Source organism: Myotis nattereri (genome assembly GCF_964212035.1).
Source record: "Myotis nattereri genome assembly, chromosome: 6".
Lineage (NCBI taxonomy): Eukaryota > Metazoa > Chordata > Mammalia > Chiroptera > Vespertilionidae > Myotis > Myotis nattereri.
Window position 1 is genome coordinate 26,585,129 of NC_138081.1, and position 15,947 is coordinate 26,601,075.

The 15,947-nt window shown below is 40.8% G+C and overlaps 1 protein-coding gene across 1 annotated transcript in view; it reads right to left on the reverse strand.

Moving 5' to 3' along the window:
* DST (dystonin) overlaps window positions 1–15,947 on the reverse strand; it is a gene marked incomplete at its 5' end in the record, with an annotated part of 425,995 nt that overhangs the window by 112,854 nt on the left and 297,194 nt on the right. The window contains 5 exons of the mRNA XM_081094138.1: window positions 1,177–1,300; window positions 11,032–11,208; window positions 12,259–12,807; window positions 13,527–13,793; window positions 14,268–14,501. Coding sequence (XP_080950264.1) covers window positions 1,177–1,300; window positions 11,032–11,208; window positions 12,259–12,807; window positions 13,527–13,793; window positions 14,268–14,501 — 1,351 coding nt within the window. The remainder of the gene's footprint in view (window positions 1–1,176; window positions 1,301–11,031; window positions 11,209–12,258; window positions 12,808–13,526; window positions 13,794–14,267; window positions 14,502–15,947) is intronic.

The following is a 15,947-nucleotide window of genomic DNA, read 5'->3' on the forward strand; positions in this document are numbered from 1 at the left end:
GAACAAGGTACAGAACAAAATGTACCAAAATTTTTTATTTATTTTTTAAGTGGTTGATTTTTTTAGAAACTCCTCTAAATCTCACATGTGCAGGATGGGTCAAAAGTAGGTTTATAGTTATGAGTAGAGGAAACAGTTTATTCTTTTATTATTATTATTTGTTAATTATTGTATTATTTTCCATATGAACAACTGTAAACCTACTTTTGCCCCACCCTGAACTTACACATATTCCTAGAAAATTATTTTGCCAGAGAGAAGTTTTAAAGTCTTAAAATAAGGCAACATATGGATTGGAAACTAATAACAGTGAAACTATGTATGATTAACAATGGGAAAAAATGTCAAAACGCCTCTTAAAAATAACAGAAGTACATATAATACAGTCTTTCTTTCTCTTCTAAGTCCCTATGTCCAAATCTTTATAGCAGTACGAGGTCAAGACAATACACTGGGATATAGGATAAAGAACTCCCATTTATATTTTTGTCTTGTACTTTAAACTTTCATAGTTTTGTGTTTTATAATTATAGTACATGTAATAGGATACGATAGTAATATGTGTATGTAATTCATCAATATATATGCGTATATGAGGGTGTATACTAAAAATCATTTGATGGGGTACAAGATCAAGAGTTTGGATGTTTGTAAGAAAGGAAAAATAGTTTTCCTGTCTATACAGTGGTTTTAGAAGAGCAATGTTTCTTCCTTCTCTTTGGCTAAAATTTCTATTCAGATTTTAATTCATGCGCCCTTTGAGGGGGGAAACATACATCTAATCCTCTGCTGGTCTCTCAACCTCTTAAATCCATGCTCCTGCCTTTGATAGAGACAGATCCCCCAAAAGTCTGTTTTGGCCACAGGTTGAGAGTCTAGCTCTGCCCAAACTCATCTTGGGAACTTCTACTTTCTGTGGTGACTATTAGGTAAAAAGTTCCTGTTACATTTTCTAAATATAAAATTAAAATTGAAGTACATTCTTTTCAAACTACACAGCTCCCTTTTCCAGATTGTAATATTCCTGCCAAAGAAGGAATATTCTCACCAGAGTGAGAAACATTATTTCACAGGGAAGAGATGTAAATGACAATAAACACCAGTGAGCCTTTTTTGCCTATCAGAATCCCTTCTCTTAGAATGTGCCTGAGAGGAAACAAGGACATGAGCACTTACCCAGTGTCTTCTGGATATCATTCTTGGCTGGAAGGAGAGATCCCCTGGCATCTAAAAGCACTTCGGCTGTTTTCTTCAGTTTCTCTACAGCCACCTGCTGACTTGATATCTGTCCTTGCAGAGCCTGAAGGATCGAATGCTTTGATTACACTCAGGACTAAACAAGTTTTCCAATATGAAAAAAAAAAAAATGACTTACAGTAAGATAAAGGTAAATTGGACAGAGTAAACTTTTCATCATTATAAACGTAGTCCAGAATTCTCAGAACAGAGCCAGTTATAAAGTGGCGCTAGCAAAACCATCAGCCAGTTGGGAAAATACAAATTCAGTCTTTTGAAATAAACCCTGGAGCATATGTTCATGATAATTGGCCTGATTCCTGATCCTGTGACTCTTAGCCTGAGTTCCTCAACTTCCACTTCTCTGCTTTGTACAATACCCCCCACTACCACCAGGAATAAAAAAAATAAATAAAAACAAACAACAGAAAACCTTGGGACCATTTCTACTCTACTTAAAAATACAAGTAAGGACTTTTATTTGAAGCAGATCCTAAGTCACTACTGAGTCATATTTCTTTCTGTTAATTCAATAAAGGTTACTTAACATCTAACATATTCAAAAAGATCTTGCTACATTTTGTGAAAAACACAAAAATCAGACAGACATGAAGCTTCCCCACAGGGATCTTCTAGTCTAAGGCAAGGAGTGAAAAGTGCCAAAAGGGAGTAAAAAAAGTACTACCAGAAGTTGAGAGGAGTTACTGGAGAGAGGCATTGAGATGGCCCTGAGAAAGTGTGGATTTGGGCAGACAGAAGTGGAGAGGGAGAACATTTCCCTGTAGGATGAACAAAGATGGCAACAGAAGCATCCGAGGGAAAAACGAGGGTCCCATCCAGTCTGAGAATGCGTGCAGCTGAATAAATAGCAATAGGACTGAAAGGTCTCCAATGTCAGGCTGAGGAGTTTGCATTTTGTCCTGCAGCAACAGGGAGTTATTCCGGGCTTTGGAGTAAGGGGTTGGCATGCTCAGAGCTGTCTTATGGAAGGCTACTTTTGTGACGCTGTGCAGAAAAATTTAATGGGAAAGAAATGAAGCACGGACACCGGTTAAGGCAGTGGTTGTCAACCTTGGCTGCAAGTTAGAATCACCTGGGAATCTTTTTAAAATCCTGATTTCTGGGCCTCATCCTCTGGAAATTCTGTTTCTTTGTTATGGGGTGGGGCCACAACATTAGTAACAAAGAAACAGAATTTCCGGAGGATGAGGCCCAGAAATCAGGATTTAAAAAAGATTCCCAGGTGATTCTAATGTGCAGCCAAGGTTGAGAACCACTGGGTTAAGGGCAAAGTCAGCAGTCATGAGGCGGCGAGCGCCTATCTGAGCGGGGAAAGTAGAACTCGTTACAGAGCTGGGAGGTGTCCACAGGACTTGGTAATCGATCATCTAAAGCTGTGCTCGCCAATACAGTATCTGCTCCCTACAAGTGGCTTTTAAATTTAAATCGATTGAAATCAGGCGAAATTTAAAACTCAATTTCTCAGCTGTACTAGCCACATCCAAAGCCCTAAGACCTCAGTAGTCAGGTGGGACTGGTGGTTACCATGTGGGACAGAGCAGATCAAGGAACATTCTCATCATCACAGAATGTGTTCCTGGACGTCACTGCTGCAGAGGGCAGGTGCAAGGGACAAGAGGTGAGCTGAAGGACAGAAGTACCCAAAGGTTCTGAGCCCAGGTAATTAATGGGATTCATAAGCAAAAATGGGAGCAAGTTTAGGCGCAAAGGAGCATCTATTTGGAATGTGTGGCTGCAAAGTGCTTTCAGGGCACTCACGTAGAAAGAAACAGCACAGCTGGGAATGGGGGCGACTCTGAACACAGGCTAGAACTAGACCTGAAGCACTGGAGGTCAGGGCCCACGATGAGACTGTGAAAGGAGAAAGCACAGAAACACCAGAGAAGGGGGCCGTGCAGCATCATGGAGCATATTTAGATGTAAGTGGTAAGGAGAGGAAAAGAGATGGAACAAAGGTCATCAGGGACATGGAAGTGAGCCCAGAGGATTCTGTCCCCAGAGTTTAAAAGAAGAGAAGGTGGAAACAGTTAACTGTCAACTGCTTCAAAAGGATAATGTAACCTTTAATTTGTTGAATAGAGGTCCCTGGAGTTCGCTGAGTGAGCAGATGCATGTCAACAACAGCAAGACTGAGGAGAGAAGAGATAGAGATGGAAACCATAGGTAAGTCTGCCAGAAGTCTGGTCCTGTCTTCCTAACACCTCTGTCTAAATGGGCTGCCTGGCCACACGGCCCCATGCTTGGCTTTGACTTCACTTGAGGTATTCAAGCTCCTCTTCTAGTCTCACATTTGGATTTCGAATTCTAATTCCCATATGTCCGACTGTAGATGAACTCATCCCTGGCCACGGGCCCAGGTTTCCAACAGCCTTTTGAATGTTTCCATCTGGGTATAAACAGTCACCTCAAATTCAAAAGGCTAAATCTGAACCCATCATCTCATTCTCTACACCTGTACTTCCTCCTGGGTTTGCATCTTATTACCCAAGTAGTAAATCTGAGGGTCCTCCTCAACTCAATCCTCCTTTCCACATGCAAATCAACCATCATGACCTAACAATTTTACCTGCTATGTATCTTCTTTTATAAAATCAGACTTTTGCTTTGTATTTCTGGATCACTGAAGGATAATCTCTTGCTTAATTGGAAAAAGCATTCAATGTCTTCCCTGCTATAGACCCCCAATGTGTTTTGTGGAAAATACATATCTATGTATATCACTCCCCTCTTTAAAATCTTACAGTAGCTCCCTATTGCACTCACAATAAAAGGCAAAAACTTGAGCATGCTATTAAAGGTCCAGTGAAAGCTATTCCTTAATTCTATCTTCAATGTCATCATTCTCTACTTTCTGTTCCAGAAATGTTCAACAACACAGCTATTTCTTAGCTATTTGCTCATCCTAGAGCTCATCCTAGCTCTGGGAAGCCTTCCCTAACTCTCCCCAACCCTAGTTGTAAGTACTCCACCCAGGAGCTCCCATAAATGTATTTATTTGTCTCTTCTATCAAACTATATAACGTCCTCAAGAATTAGGCATTTTTTCCTATTCAGATTTCCATTATCACTGCCTAGACCAGTGCTTGGCATATAGTAGGCCTTGATAAAAGCTTCTAGAATATGAAGAAATACAAAACACTAATTCAAAAAGATATCTACACCCCTATGTTCACTGCAGCATTATTTACAACTCGAGGCCCGGTGCATGAATTCATGCACACGTGGATTCCCTCGGCCTGGCTGGCGATGGGCTGTCTTGTCCAGTCCCCATTGGGGTCAATCGGGGCCGGCCAGCCAGGAGGAGGGACCACAGGAGGTTGGCTGGCCGCGGGAGGTTAGCTGTGGGAGCACACTGACCACCAGGGGACAACTCCTGCATTGAGCATCTGCCCCTGATGATCAGTGCGCATCACAGCTACCGTCCAATCATTTGGTCATTCAGTTGTAATGGTCGCTTAGGCTTTTATATATATAGATAGCCAAGATATGGAAACAACTTAAGTATTTGTTAACAAATGAGTGAGTAAAGATGTGGTACATGTATACAAAGGAATATGGCTCAGCCATAAAAAAAGCATGAAATCTTGCCATTTGTGACAGCATGGATGTACCTAATGGGTATTATGCTAAGTAAATAAATCAGAGAAAGACAAATACCATATGGTTTCACTTATATGTGAAATATAAAAACTAAAATAAATGAACAAACAAAACAGAACCAGACTAACAGATATAGAGAATAAACTGATGGCTGCCAGATGGGAGGTAGGGTTGGGAGAATGGGTGGAAAAGGGGAAGGGATTTAGAAATACAAATTGGTAGTTATAGAAGTGTCATGGAGATGTAAAGTACAGCATAGGAAATATAGTCAATAATCCTATATAATGAAGAGCTAATATGCTAATTAGATTGAACAGAATGACCAGACAACCTTCCAGATGACCGTCTGGATGACCCTTTCAGACAATCATCTGGACAACCTTCTAGACAAAGCTGGGGATTTGAGGGCCAAGGCAGCTGGGGCTGTGAGGGCTGAGGCAGCCAAGGCAGCCGGGGCTGTGAGGGCCAAGACCCTTACACGAATTCCATGCATCGGGCTTCTAGTACTATATAATAAAAGCCTAATATGCTAAGTGTCTGTTCATCCAGTGACTTGTAGACTGTTCAATCAATCAAATCATAATATGCTAATAGTATGCTAAGGCCGCTCAACCGGCCCCTATGATGTGCACTGACCACCAGGGGGCATACAGTCAACAGATCGACCAGTCATTATGACGTGCACTGACCACCAGGGGCAGACAGTTGACCGGTCGACCAGTCGCTATGATGTGCACTGACCATCAGAGGGCAGATGCTCCGACTAGTAGATTAGCTTGCTGGTGTCTGGCCGATCAGGACTGAGCAAAATGAGCCAGACATGCCCTAGAGCCCTCCCGCAGTCCCTCCCCGAACCCGATCATGCACTGGTGGGGTCCCTCGGCCTGGCCAGAATCCTCTCGCAATCCGGGACCCCTCAGGAGATGTTGGAGAGCCAGTTTTGTCCCAATTCCACAGGCCACTCCCCTCAGGAGGGTGCCAGATGCAGGGCTCACGGCTGGTGAGTGCTGCTGCGGCGGTGTGAGCCTCTCCTAATTGGAACTAATTGAGCATGAGCCCATGGCAGGCACAGTGGGGCCAGGATGAGTGGGAGCAGCAGGATAAGTAGGAGCAGCAGGCGGCATTGGACAGCGGGTTTCGGCCCAATCCCTGCAGGCCACCTTGAGGGACCCCATCCATGCATGAATTTGTGCACTAGGCCTCTAGTATTGTAATAACTATGTATGGTGTCAAATGGGTACTAGACTTAGGGTGATCATTTCGTGAGTTATATAAGTGTCTAATTACTATGTTGTACACCCAAAACTCACATAATATTGTTTGTCAACTAATAGAAAAATAAATTTAAAAATTAAGAAATAATACAGGGATATTTAGAAAAAAAGTTTCTGGAATAAATGAGTGAGTGAATAAGTAAATAAACAAAGATATCAGGTGTAAGACTTTAAAAGATCCTCCTCTATTTCAGCTTTCATCAACAACAAAAAATGCCTAAAGCCAATAGCAACCATGTCCTCGATTTATTTTCATATCCAAGAAATTGTGATGCTATACAGGCAGTTGTATGTACCCCAGAAGGACAACCAAACTGGGACCAACCAGAGACCTGTGAACTGAACACCAGATCCTACAGATGTTCCCAGAGGCCAAAGAGCCAGTAGCAGAGTGAACCTGTTTATGAAATTCTCCCACAAGTTTAGTTACAGAAAGGATTATATAAGAAATTCCTCAAGGGACTTCACCTATAACCAGACTGAAGTCTAAAAAAATTATTTTTTAAGAATGTGAGTTCCCTGATGGGCAGAGGTAGGGTTTTAATACCTTTGTGTCTTCACAAAACCCAATAATGGGCCTAGCATATATATGTCTACCAGAAAGCAAACGCATGTAAAAGCTGTCATGGTTTTATAAAATCATCCAGGACCAAGGATGGCCCTGCTACCAGCTTAAAGCTTAGAAATGACTGACAAAAGAAGCATCCCTCCTTTACCTCTTCTCTTCAAAACATGTCATGCCTTTTCTCTCCTATTTATGTCCAAGAGAGTCAATAGTTTTTCATTCCTAACATGATATCAGGTTTTAATTGAGCTACAATAATGGTTGATAATATTACGTTGGGGGGGGGGGGGGACTTCAAATTAAAGTGCCATATATTGTCTTTAATGGGTTTCAATGAGTTAAAGCATGAAAGAAGTATCTGGGACAGAGAATACTGCAAGGTCATGACCTTGGTCTCCAGCCTGGGCCAGAAAAAGATGAACCTGGGTACTTGCCCAACTCATAAAAGCTTCCTGACTTACGGCCATCCCAGAGATCAGAAAAAGGTTGGAAGGTGGTCACTGTCAGTCAACATGACCGAGCTCCACGCCTGGCCCCAGACCCAGGCCTCCAGAGTGGTCCCGGAATCCTGTCTTTCTGTGCTTCGTGTCGGGCAAAAATTCTGTAGTGTTTGCGGATTTCCCTAGAAGCACAACTTGAGGAACGTCATTATAGCCCAGTGATATCAGATTGTTGACAACACAGCAAACAGTTCTTTGAATAATAATGCTGATAACAACATGCTATTGGACAGAAATGTTTCAAATGAGCCAACTGGGTTTCCTCAATTTACATTTATTATACAATTAAATATAAGTTAGAATTATAAACACAGAAAAGGCTGATTTTTTGTAGTAGTCTTACGTGTTTATATTATAGTTAAAGAAAAATAACTTTTCAATGTTGTTAATAGAACTGAAAGAAATAGAGACTGCCTCATTCTCATAAAAATTATCCTCTCTGCAGGCTGAGATCATCTGTGAGGAAAACATCTACAGGTGCCAGGAACAACTTTAATCACACATTTAATTTTTAAAACGATGCTGTGGCTTAATTAGAATTCATTCCCCTCTGAGATGCTGCTTTCCTTCTTACACTTCCTCAGCTGCCTTAGAACTAGAGGAATCATCTTCCACAGTACATGTCAAGTAAGTTTTCTTCTGTTTTAGAATTAATTCACAATTCTGCTTGATTAAAATAGCCATACATTCTTTTGGGTTTCCTTTCCTTTTCTTTTTTTTCCTCTAGTTACATAAAAAAAAAATTACTTTTACACTGGATATAATCTTCTTCCTAATACAGATACAACTTAAACTGTGTTGTTGTTGTTTTCTATACTTTCCTATACTAAAAATACTTAGCTATATGATTAAATGTAGGCAGTATTAACAATTATCTTAAGCTACTGGCATTGCCTACCAAAATAATAGCCTCTATGCAATAGCATCTCCTCCAACCCTCCCACATACACTGTCCTTAGACAAGTTATCAAGTGAGAATCAGAAACCTAATTAAGACACATCTGTTCCTGTGCTTGTGGGAAAGAGAGAGAGTAAACAAAACAAAACAGAAAAAAGTAAAGCCCCAGCTGGTGTGGCTCCATTGGTTGGAGCATCCTCCCATACACCGTTCAATTTCCAGTCACGGAACATACCTAGGTCGCAGGGTTGATCCCTGGTTTGGGTGTGTACTCAAGGCAACTGATAGATGTTTCCCTCTCATCTCTCTCCTCTCTCTCTCTCTCTCTCTCTCTCTCTCTCTCTCTCTCTCCCCCTCTTTTTCTGCTTTTCCCTCTCTCTAAAATCTGTAAGCAGATCCCAGGGTGAGGATTAAAAAAAAATAATTCGCCACCATATTTAAAAAACAAAACAAACACACACACACACACACACACACACACACACACAATGTTAAAAAGGCACACCCAAAAGAATGAGGCAACCACTAGGAGGCTGCATCAACGTAGGGAAGCTGAACTATCCGAGACATCTCCCTGGTGCCTAATGTAGAACAGGTAAACTCTCCAGCCCAGGAAAAAAGCAGGGCCACCATCCTCCTTACCTCCCACGTGTCTCCTCCCTCCTCTCATCCCATACTTCCCTCCCTCTTCTTTCTGCCTTGGTCTTACTTCATCTACCACATTTCATCCAAGGGGATGACTTAGCTTTCTTCTGGCCAGAAGTCACCAGTCTCAGGCAACACCTAATGTTAAGCTCACTCGGTAGGCTACCTGTTTTCCTAGTTAATTCTATAACTAACAGATGCAACTAAAATCTGAAAGGCAGTTGTTGAACTGGCAATATAGTGTTTACTTTCCAGCTCCAGTGCCAGTAATACTGCTGCTCACCTACTAAAAGTAATCACAGAATAGATTTATGAAATTAAACTTTCAAACTCAAACTAATTGATCATTTGGAATAAGAATAAGATACTTCAAAAATTATCTCCTCTTAGAACAGTGATAGCGAACCTTTTGAGCTTGGCGTGTCAGCATTTTGAAAAACCCTAACTTAACTCTGGTGCCGTGTCACATATAGAAATTTTTTGACATTTGCAACCATAGTAAAACAAAGACTTATATTTTTGATATTTATTTTATGTATTTAAATGCCATTTAACAAAGAAAAATCAACCAAAAATATGAGTTCGCGTGTCACCTCTGACAGGCGTGTCATAGGTTCACCATCACTGTCTTAGAAGGTAAAGGGGAGGGATAAATGGTGATGGAAGGAGACTTGACTTGGAATGGTAATCACACAATATAATATACAGATGAGGTATTGTAGAATTATATACCTAAAACCTATATAATTTTATTAACCAATGTCATCCCAATAAATTCAATAAAAAATAAATTAAAAATAATGATTTCCCCTTACATTAGGATGTAAAAATATGCTTTAAGTTGAAGAAGCAGAGACTCTCCTTGCCACTGTTGGTATGCAAGTCCCACATCAAGCCTGCATTTTTTAAAATATATTTTATTGACTTTTTACAGAGAGGAAGGGAGAGGGATAGAGAGTTAGAAACATCGATGAGAGAGAAACATCGATCAGCTGCCTCCTGCACACCCCCTACTGGGGATGTGCTCACAACCAAGGTACATGCCCTTGACCAGAATCGAACCTGGGACCTTCCAGTCCGTAGGCCGACACTCTCTCCACTGAGCCAAACTGGTTAGGGCAACCCGTAATTTTTTAAAGAGCAAGTAGGTTTTTTTGAAAATTGTTCTAGGTAATAACTTAAGTTTTATCTCTATGAATCATGGGAATATTCAATAGGATCACAATCCTGATCCTCAGAGCCCACATTGGCAGTAACATTCCTTCTCCTTTCTACCTGTCCATTCTTAAACAAATATTTATCTAGTACAGTGGTTCTCAACCTTGGCTGCACATTAGAATCACCTGGGAATCTTTTTTAAATCCTGATTTCTGGGCCTCATCCTCCAGAAATTCTGTTTCTTTGTTATGGGGTGCGGCCACAACATTAGTAACAAAGAAACAATTTCTGGAGGATGAGGCCCAGAAATCAGGATTTTAAAAAGATTCCCAGGTGATTCTAATGTGCAGCCAAGGTTAAGAGCCACTGATCTAGTACCTATGATGGGCCAGATCCTGTTCTAAGTGCTTCTAGGTGCTGGGGATATAGCAATGAACAAAATAAACAAAAACACCTGCTCTCATGGAGTTTAATTCTACAGGTGGAGAAAAGCAATAAACGAAATAAATACATATAAAGTGGCCCAGACGATACCGGTTTTTGTTTGTGGAGGAGGGAGGGGAAGGAGTGGTGGGATGCAGATAATCAGCCATAACAGCAATGTCAACCCAGTTAAACAGCAGTAGAAAAATAATCTCATCTATATATATATGTATATATATATATAAAAGGCTAATATGCAAATTGTTCCCACAGGAGTTCGACTGGGAGTTCGATCACTAGCTATGACATGCGCTGACCACCAGGGGGCAGCACAGAGCGAAGGAAGGCCTGGGCCAGCAGCCAGGGAAGGGGGGCCCCCGCCAGCAGCTGAAAGCCAGGGAAGGAGAGCCCTGGCTGGAAGTTAGAAGGGAAGGCCCTGGCTGGCAGCCGGAAGGCCCCGATCAGCCCTGATCACCAGCCAGGCCAAGGGACCCTACCTGTGCACAAATTTTGTGCACCAGGCCTCTAGTTAGAAAATAAATAGACTACTAATAACTAAAGTTATAACCCTCTCTAGAGGGAGAAATACACTTTTCTCATCTTTTGTTCCATTTTCAGGTAAAACTATCACCAAACTGTGGGGAAGTGAAAGGTTTTCAGTAAGACTAATGAAGGGCTGGGTCCCCGTCCTCTCTCTCTCTCTCTCTTTACCTTGGTCTCTTCTAACTGCCTTTGCAGATTTTTAGGGTCCACAGCAATGGGTTCAGACAAGTGTTTGCTGGCTGTGACCTCGAAGGCCTGGAGCTCAGAAAGAAGTCCAGATGAAGCATCTTCGTAGTGTTGATATTTATCCACCAGGTCTTTAAGATTATTCCCAAGGACACTGCACTAAAAATATCAAAAGAGAAAAAGGATGGAGAATTAAAATCTACCATTTTTGTTTGTGTTAAATAACCTTAGCACCAATGAGTGCTATAACTTAGAAAGCACCAGACTTCAACCAATGTGAGTTGAAACTGTAGGGCTAAAATTTTTCTCCTCTGTATGAAGAAGCATCCTCTAACAAAGTCAAGAAGTACCATAAAAATGAGGAGATAGTCCTAAATTTATACCCATTTGAAGACATGTTTTCAAGGGCTGAGTCTTGACCCAAAGTGATAGGTTTGGATATCAATCGTCAGAGGCAACAGATTTACCAGAGCACATTCCCAGTGAGTTTTATACATCAGGTGTCTAGATATGTATGTGATAGAAGGGTTTTCAAGGTCCTTATGAATCGCCTCTATACGTTGCACTAGATTAATTAATTAATACAAGAAGGGCAAACAATCTACATCAGAATAAAGCCAAGACCAAGAGTAAATGATGCTCTTCAAATCACTTGTGCAACTTGGCCAGTCTGTTCAGCTTATATAGTAAACAGGGAAATGTTTTCTTAGTTTTGTGTTTTGTCCAAGGGAATAAGAGAAGCTGAAGGAGTCTGTGAGTTATTAAGTATTAAAATAATGCACTCATCAAATACATCTGTAAAACAAACACTTGCAGTATTTGTGAAGGGAATTATCTGAGATGAAACTTTAGTTCTCAAGTTTGAGAGGCTGTGAAAATTAGCAAGCCACTGTTTGCCTGGAGACAAAACATGCACGCCACCTGGTGGTAGAACCGAGTATTACTGATTTTTAAGAGTTAGTGCTGCCTAGAAATCATTCAAAACTAAAGTAATAATAATAATAACTACTATTACTACTTTAGACTCCTAATCTTGAAACACACTTTTCTTAAGTAAAGAAGATGAATAAGACTGAATAAGATAAAAATACCTTATTTTCCCTGCTTCAGTTGTTTAGGTTTCTCACTTCTAATTCTAAAACAAAAGCTGAGAGAATAGAGTAAAAACTATAATCACAGATTGAACCTCCCCTTAAAAAATAAGCTTACCTTCGAGTAGAGAGACCTGAACCGATCCGTGGCACGATCCAATTTGTTCTGGACTTCTCTGTGAGCAGCAGAAGTGTCAGTATTATGCTGGTCAGCCTGGCCACCGCCATCTCTTTTGCTGCAAGACCTGGCTGCTTCCAGCACCCTGTTTCCAGAAATTGTAATGTACCTCAAGTCGCCTTTATGAGAAATAACATCTTCTGAGAAGCTCTTCTGCCTCTTCAGTTTGGTCATTAAACCACTGAAGTCATCTGCCCCCGCCTGCAGGTTTTCCAGCTCTTGCTCCGCCTGCTGCAGCCAGTGCTCGAACTCTCCGTAATCCGTGTCGAACTTCTCCAATTCCTCCTGCAGAGAATGTGTTAACTTCATTTTCTTCTCCGACTCGGCCAGTGCAGTTTCGTAGTGCGCTTTCAGTTCCTTCATGTTCTTCTGCAGTTTCTCTTTGTCCTCGGGAGAGAGATAGTGACCCTGCTTCTCCAGCAAGGCTTGCGCTGACTGAGTGGCCAGGAGGACGGCTTGCTGCTGAGAGATGATCTTCTCGTGTTGGGCCTATGGGGAAACAGAGACACCGTGACTTTAAAGCAGGGAAGGGGTTACTCTGGGGTTGTGGGAGCTCTCCGTTGCCTTAGGACCTACAAATTTCGATGATCTACAGACAACTTGCTTCTTGTTAACCATTTCAAAATGCACAGTATTTGCCTTTTACTGGTAAATTTCAGAATAGAAAATGCTACATTTCAAGTACTCTAATCTTATTTGTTAAGATTTCCAATCTCCTTGAAAGTACTCATATAATCACATAGGACACGGACTGCTATTGAGAAGCTTCGGGAAAATGTAACAGATTCGTCTTCCAATTCTCAAACAAGCACCTGCAGTCAGATCTCATTTTACTCACAGCTTCCTCACAACACCTTAAAGAGACTGCTAATGTCTTTACCTAATTACCTAGCAAATAGGTGTAATACTTACCTATGACATGATCCTAAAAGGACAGTTCAACAGAATACAAAATTTGTAATTTTAAAGTTATAAACACTATGACAATAGTTAAGCAAGAACAATGTAGATTCTGAGAAGAACTTAGAGGAACACATGATAAAAAAAAGAATACTGCAGCTACTAGTTCCGCTGGGCCTGTTTCCTGTATGTGGAAAATGGAGACAACCACCCATACATGTCACAGGTGCCAAGCTGTTCCTACCTTTTATAGGCCTTTTATCGACCCGACAATAGGATTTTACATCATTATGTTGAAGACAACACACCTTAACTTTCTGGTATTGCTGGTTCAGATTCTCCTCAGTGGTTGCAACTGGCCCATCCACATCAGTTTCCAACAGGTTACCATTAACTTCATCCTCTTCTCCCATCTCCGACTTGTTGTCACCTTCTTGGAAATGAGTCCCGTTCTGTTCAATCACCTCTTTCTGTTTTATCCCCGCCCTTTCTGAGTCTTTGTCAACATGTGACAACCAGTCCAAAAGGTTTTCTATTTTGGTTTTGCTCTCTTCCAGCTGCTTCACAGCTGCAACCTGGGGGGAGAATGGCGTTGACAATGGGTATTCTGAATACGGGCCCAGGTGTCAGTTTTAAGACATCCCCAAAAGTAAATATTTAGATCATTTAAAATTAGAGTGGGCATACTAAACAACTGAAAACTGAACACACTGATAGTAAACCTTAGAGGAATAGGAAGTTACTCTGAAAGTTTCCACTATTCTTAAAAACACATTCCAAAATTTTAACTTTAGCAATGAATGAGTCCTCACATACTTCACAAGTAGAAAGTCTCAGAATCCCACTTAAACTTTGTAGAAAAGGTAAGCAAAGCCAGCTCTTCAAACTTTTTGTAGTAATTTGGTCAATGACAACCGTGGAAACCCAGAATTCTAGTCCTGGGTGCCAGTCGTTGCTTAGCACTGCCTGACCTCACTTAATGAATCAAGAAGCTATGACCCTAATCTCTTTCAGCAAAGCCACAGTGCACCGCATGCTTGAATAAGGACCTTTTCCGTCTCTTCCTTGATTGCTGTCGTCACAGCTTTCTCCAGCTCCTTTTTCGACTGCTCCGCCTTTAAATTGAGTTGTTCACACTTTATCTTAGCTTCCTTAAGTTTCTCTTCAATCAAAGCCTGATCTTCCCGTGACAGCTTTTCACCATTCTCTTTCAGGAAGTTCTCTGTGTTTTTCACTATTTCTGCCAATGCCTGTGCACTTCCTTGCATATCTTTCTGTAATTCCTTATAACACAAAAGGGGAAAAAACATCTTAGGAGATTGCTACCTATTTAACGTTTCCAATGTTGTAATTCTAAAAGAGGGTTTGTGCAAAGAAGGAGAGTCTAGCACCCATAGACTGAAAGAGCATACTCAGTATGTTCACTGAGTTGGTTTACTTCAATTGCAACATTTAATACTAGAGGCCCAATGCACGAAATTCGTGCAAGAGTAGGCCTTCCTTCCCCTGGCTGTCGGCACTGGCTTCCCTCTGGCACCTGGGACCCGGCGCTTCCTTCCGACCACCGGCAGGCACCCAGGACCCGGGCTTCCTTCACAGTCCCGGCTCTGTCTGGAAGGTCGTCTGGAAGGATGTCTGGTCTAATTAGCATATTATGCTTTTATTATTATAGATAAATTGAAATCTCAAACAGCATTAAAGAAATATATGAGATTTTCATGTTTAACAAAGAGATGTAGTTTGGAAAACACTGAATAATAAAGTATTCAATATGTAAACTATATAATTTTGAATATATCAGATTTTTTTTATGTTATGTGAGTGTATTTATAAAAGCTTTTAAATACATGACCATATTATTTATTCTGTTTCTAAACACTTTTAAAAAAAATATACATCTACTGCTCAGGGCAAAAGTGGATAGTTCTCTAAGTTATGAGCTAAGTTGTTCCTAAAATAATTTCTTTTTTAAAAATATATATATTTTTATTGATTTCAGAGAGGAAAGAAGAGGGAGAGCTGCCTCCTGCACGCTCCACACTGGGGATCAAGCCCACAACCTGGGCATGTGCCCTGATCGGGAATCAAACCATGACCTTCTGGTTTATAAGTTGATGCTCAACCACTGAGCCATGCCAGCCAGGCCCTAAAATAATTTCTATACAAAAATAATCTCTTCTAAACAGCTTTCCTACATCCAGATTTCTCTATGTATTTTCTCCTCTTCTCTTCCTCCTCTATTTGGCACTTTAATTATCTATATTGCACTGTGTTTGAGTTTTCATATTATCTTTCCATACTTTCAAGACACCTCAAATTCTGAGTATTTGAATTGAAAGAGGTACTTATTGAACTACAACACTGTGATATTAACTGTGCTGGTCATGTAACACAATATTCATTTAACTTTTACCATAACATAGCAATGGAACTGTGACCAATGAAGAAACTGAGGCTCAAAAGGTTAAATTATAAAGCTAACAATGTGTAGGGTCTGGGATTTAGACCAAGAGCTAGCTAGTTACAATGAGAATGTTATTTCTTCAGACATCAAAATAAAGATACCTTTATCTGTCATTATTGCTTGTCCTTTCAATGAAAAGGGACACAATGCAGAGAAAGATGAAAGGGATAAGAAAGAGCTAAGAAAGTGAAAGAACCCAAACTGATGGTTATTTCACCTGATTTTGAAAGTGAGTGGTTGCCCTAAATGGATCTGAGTTCTAATT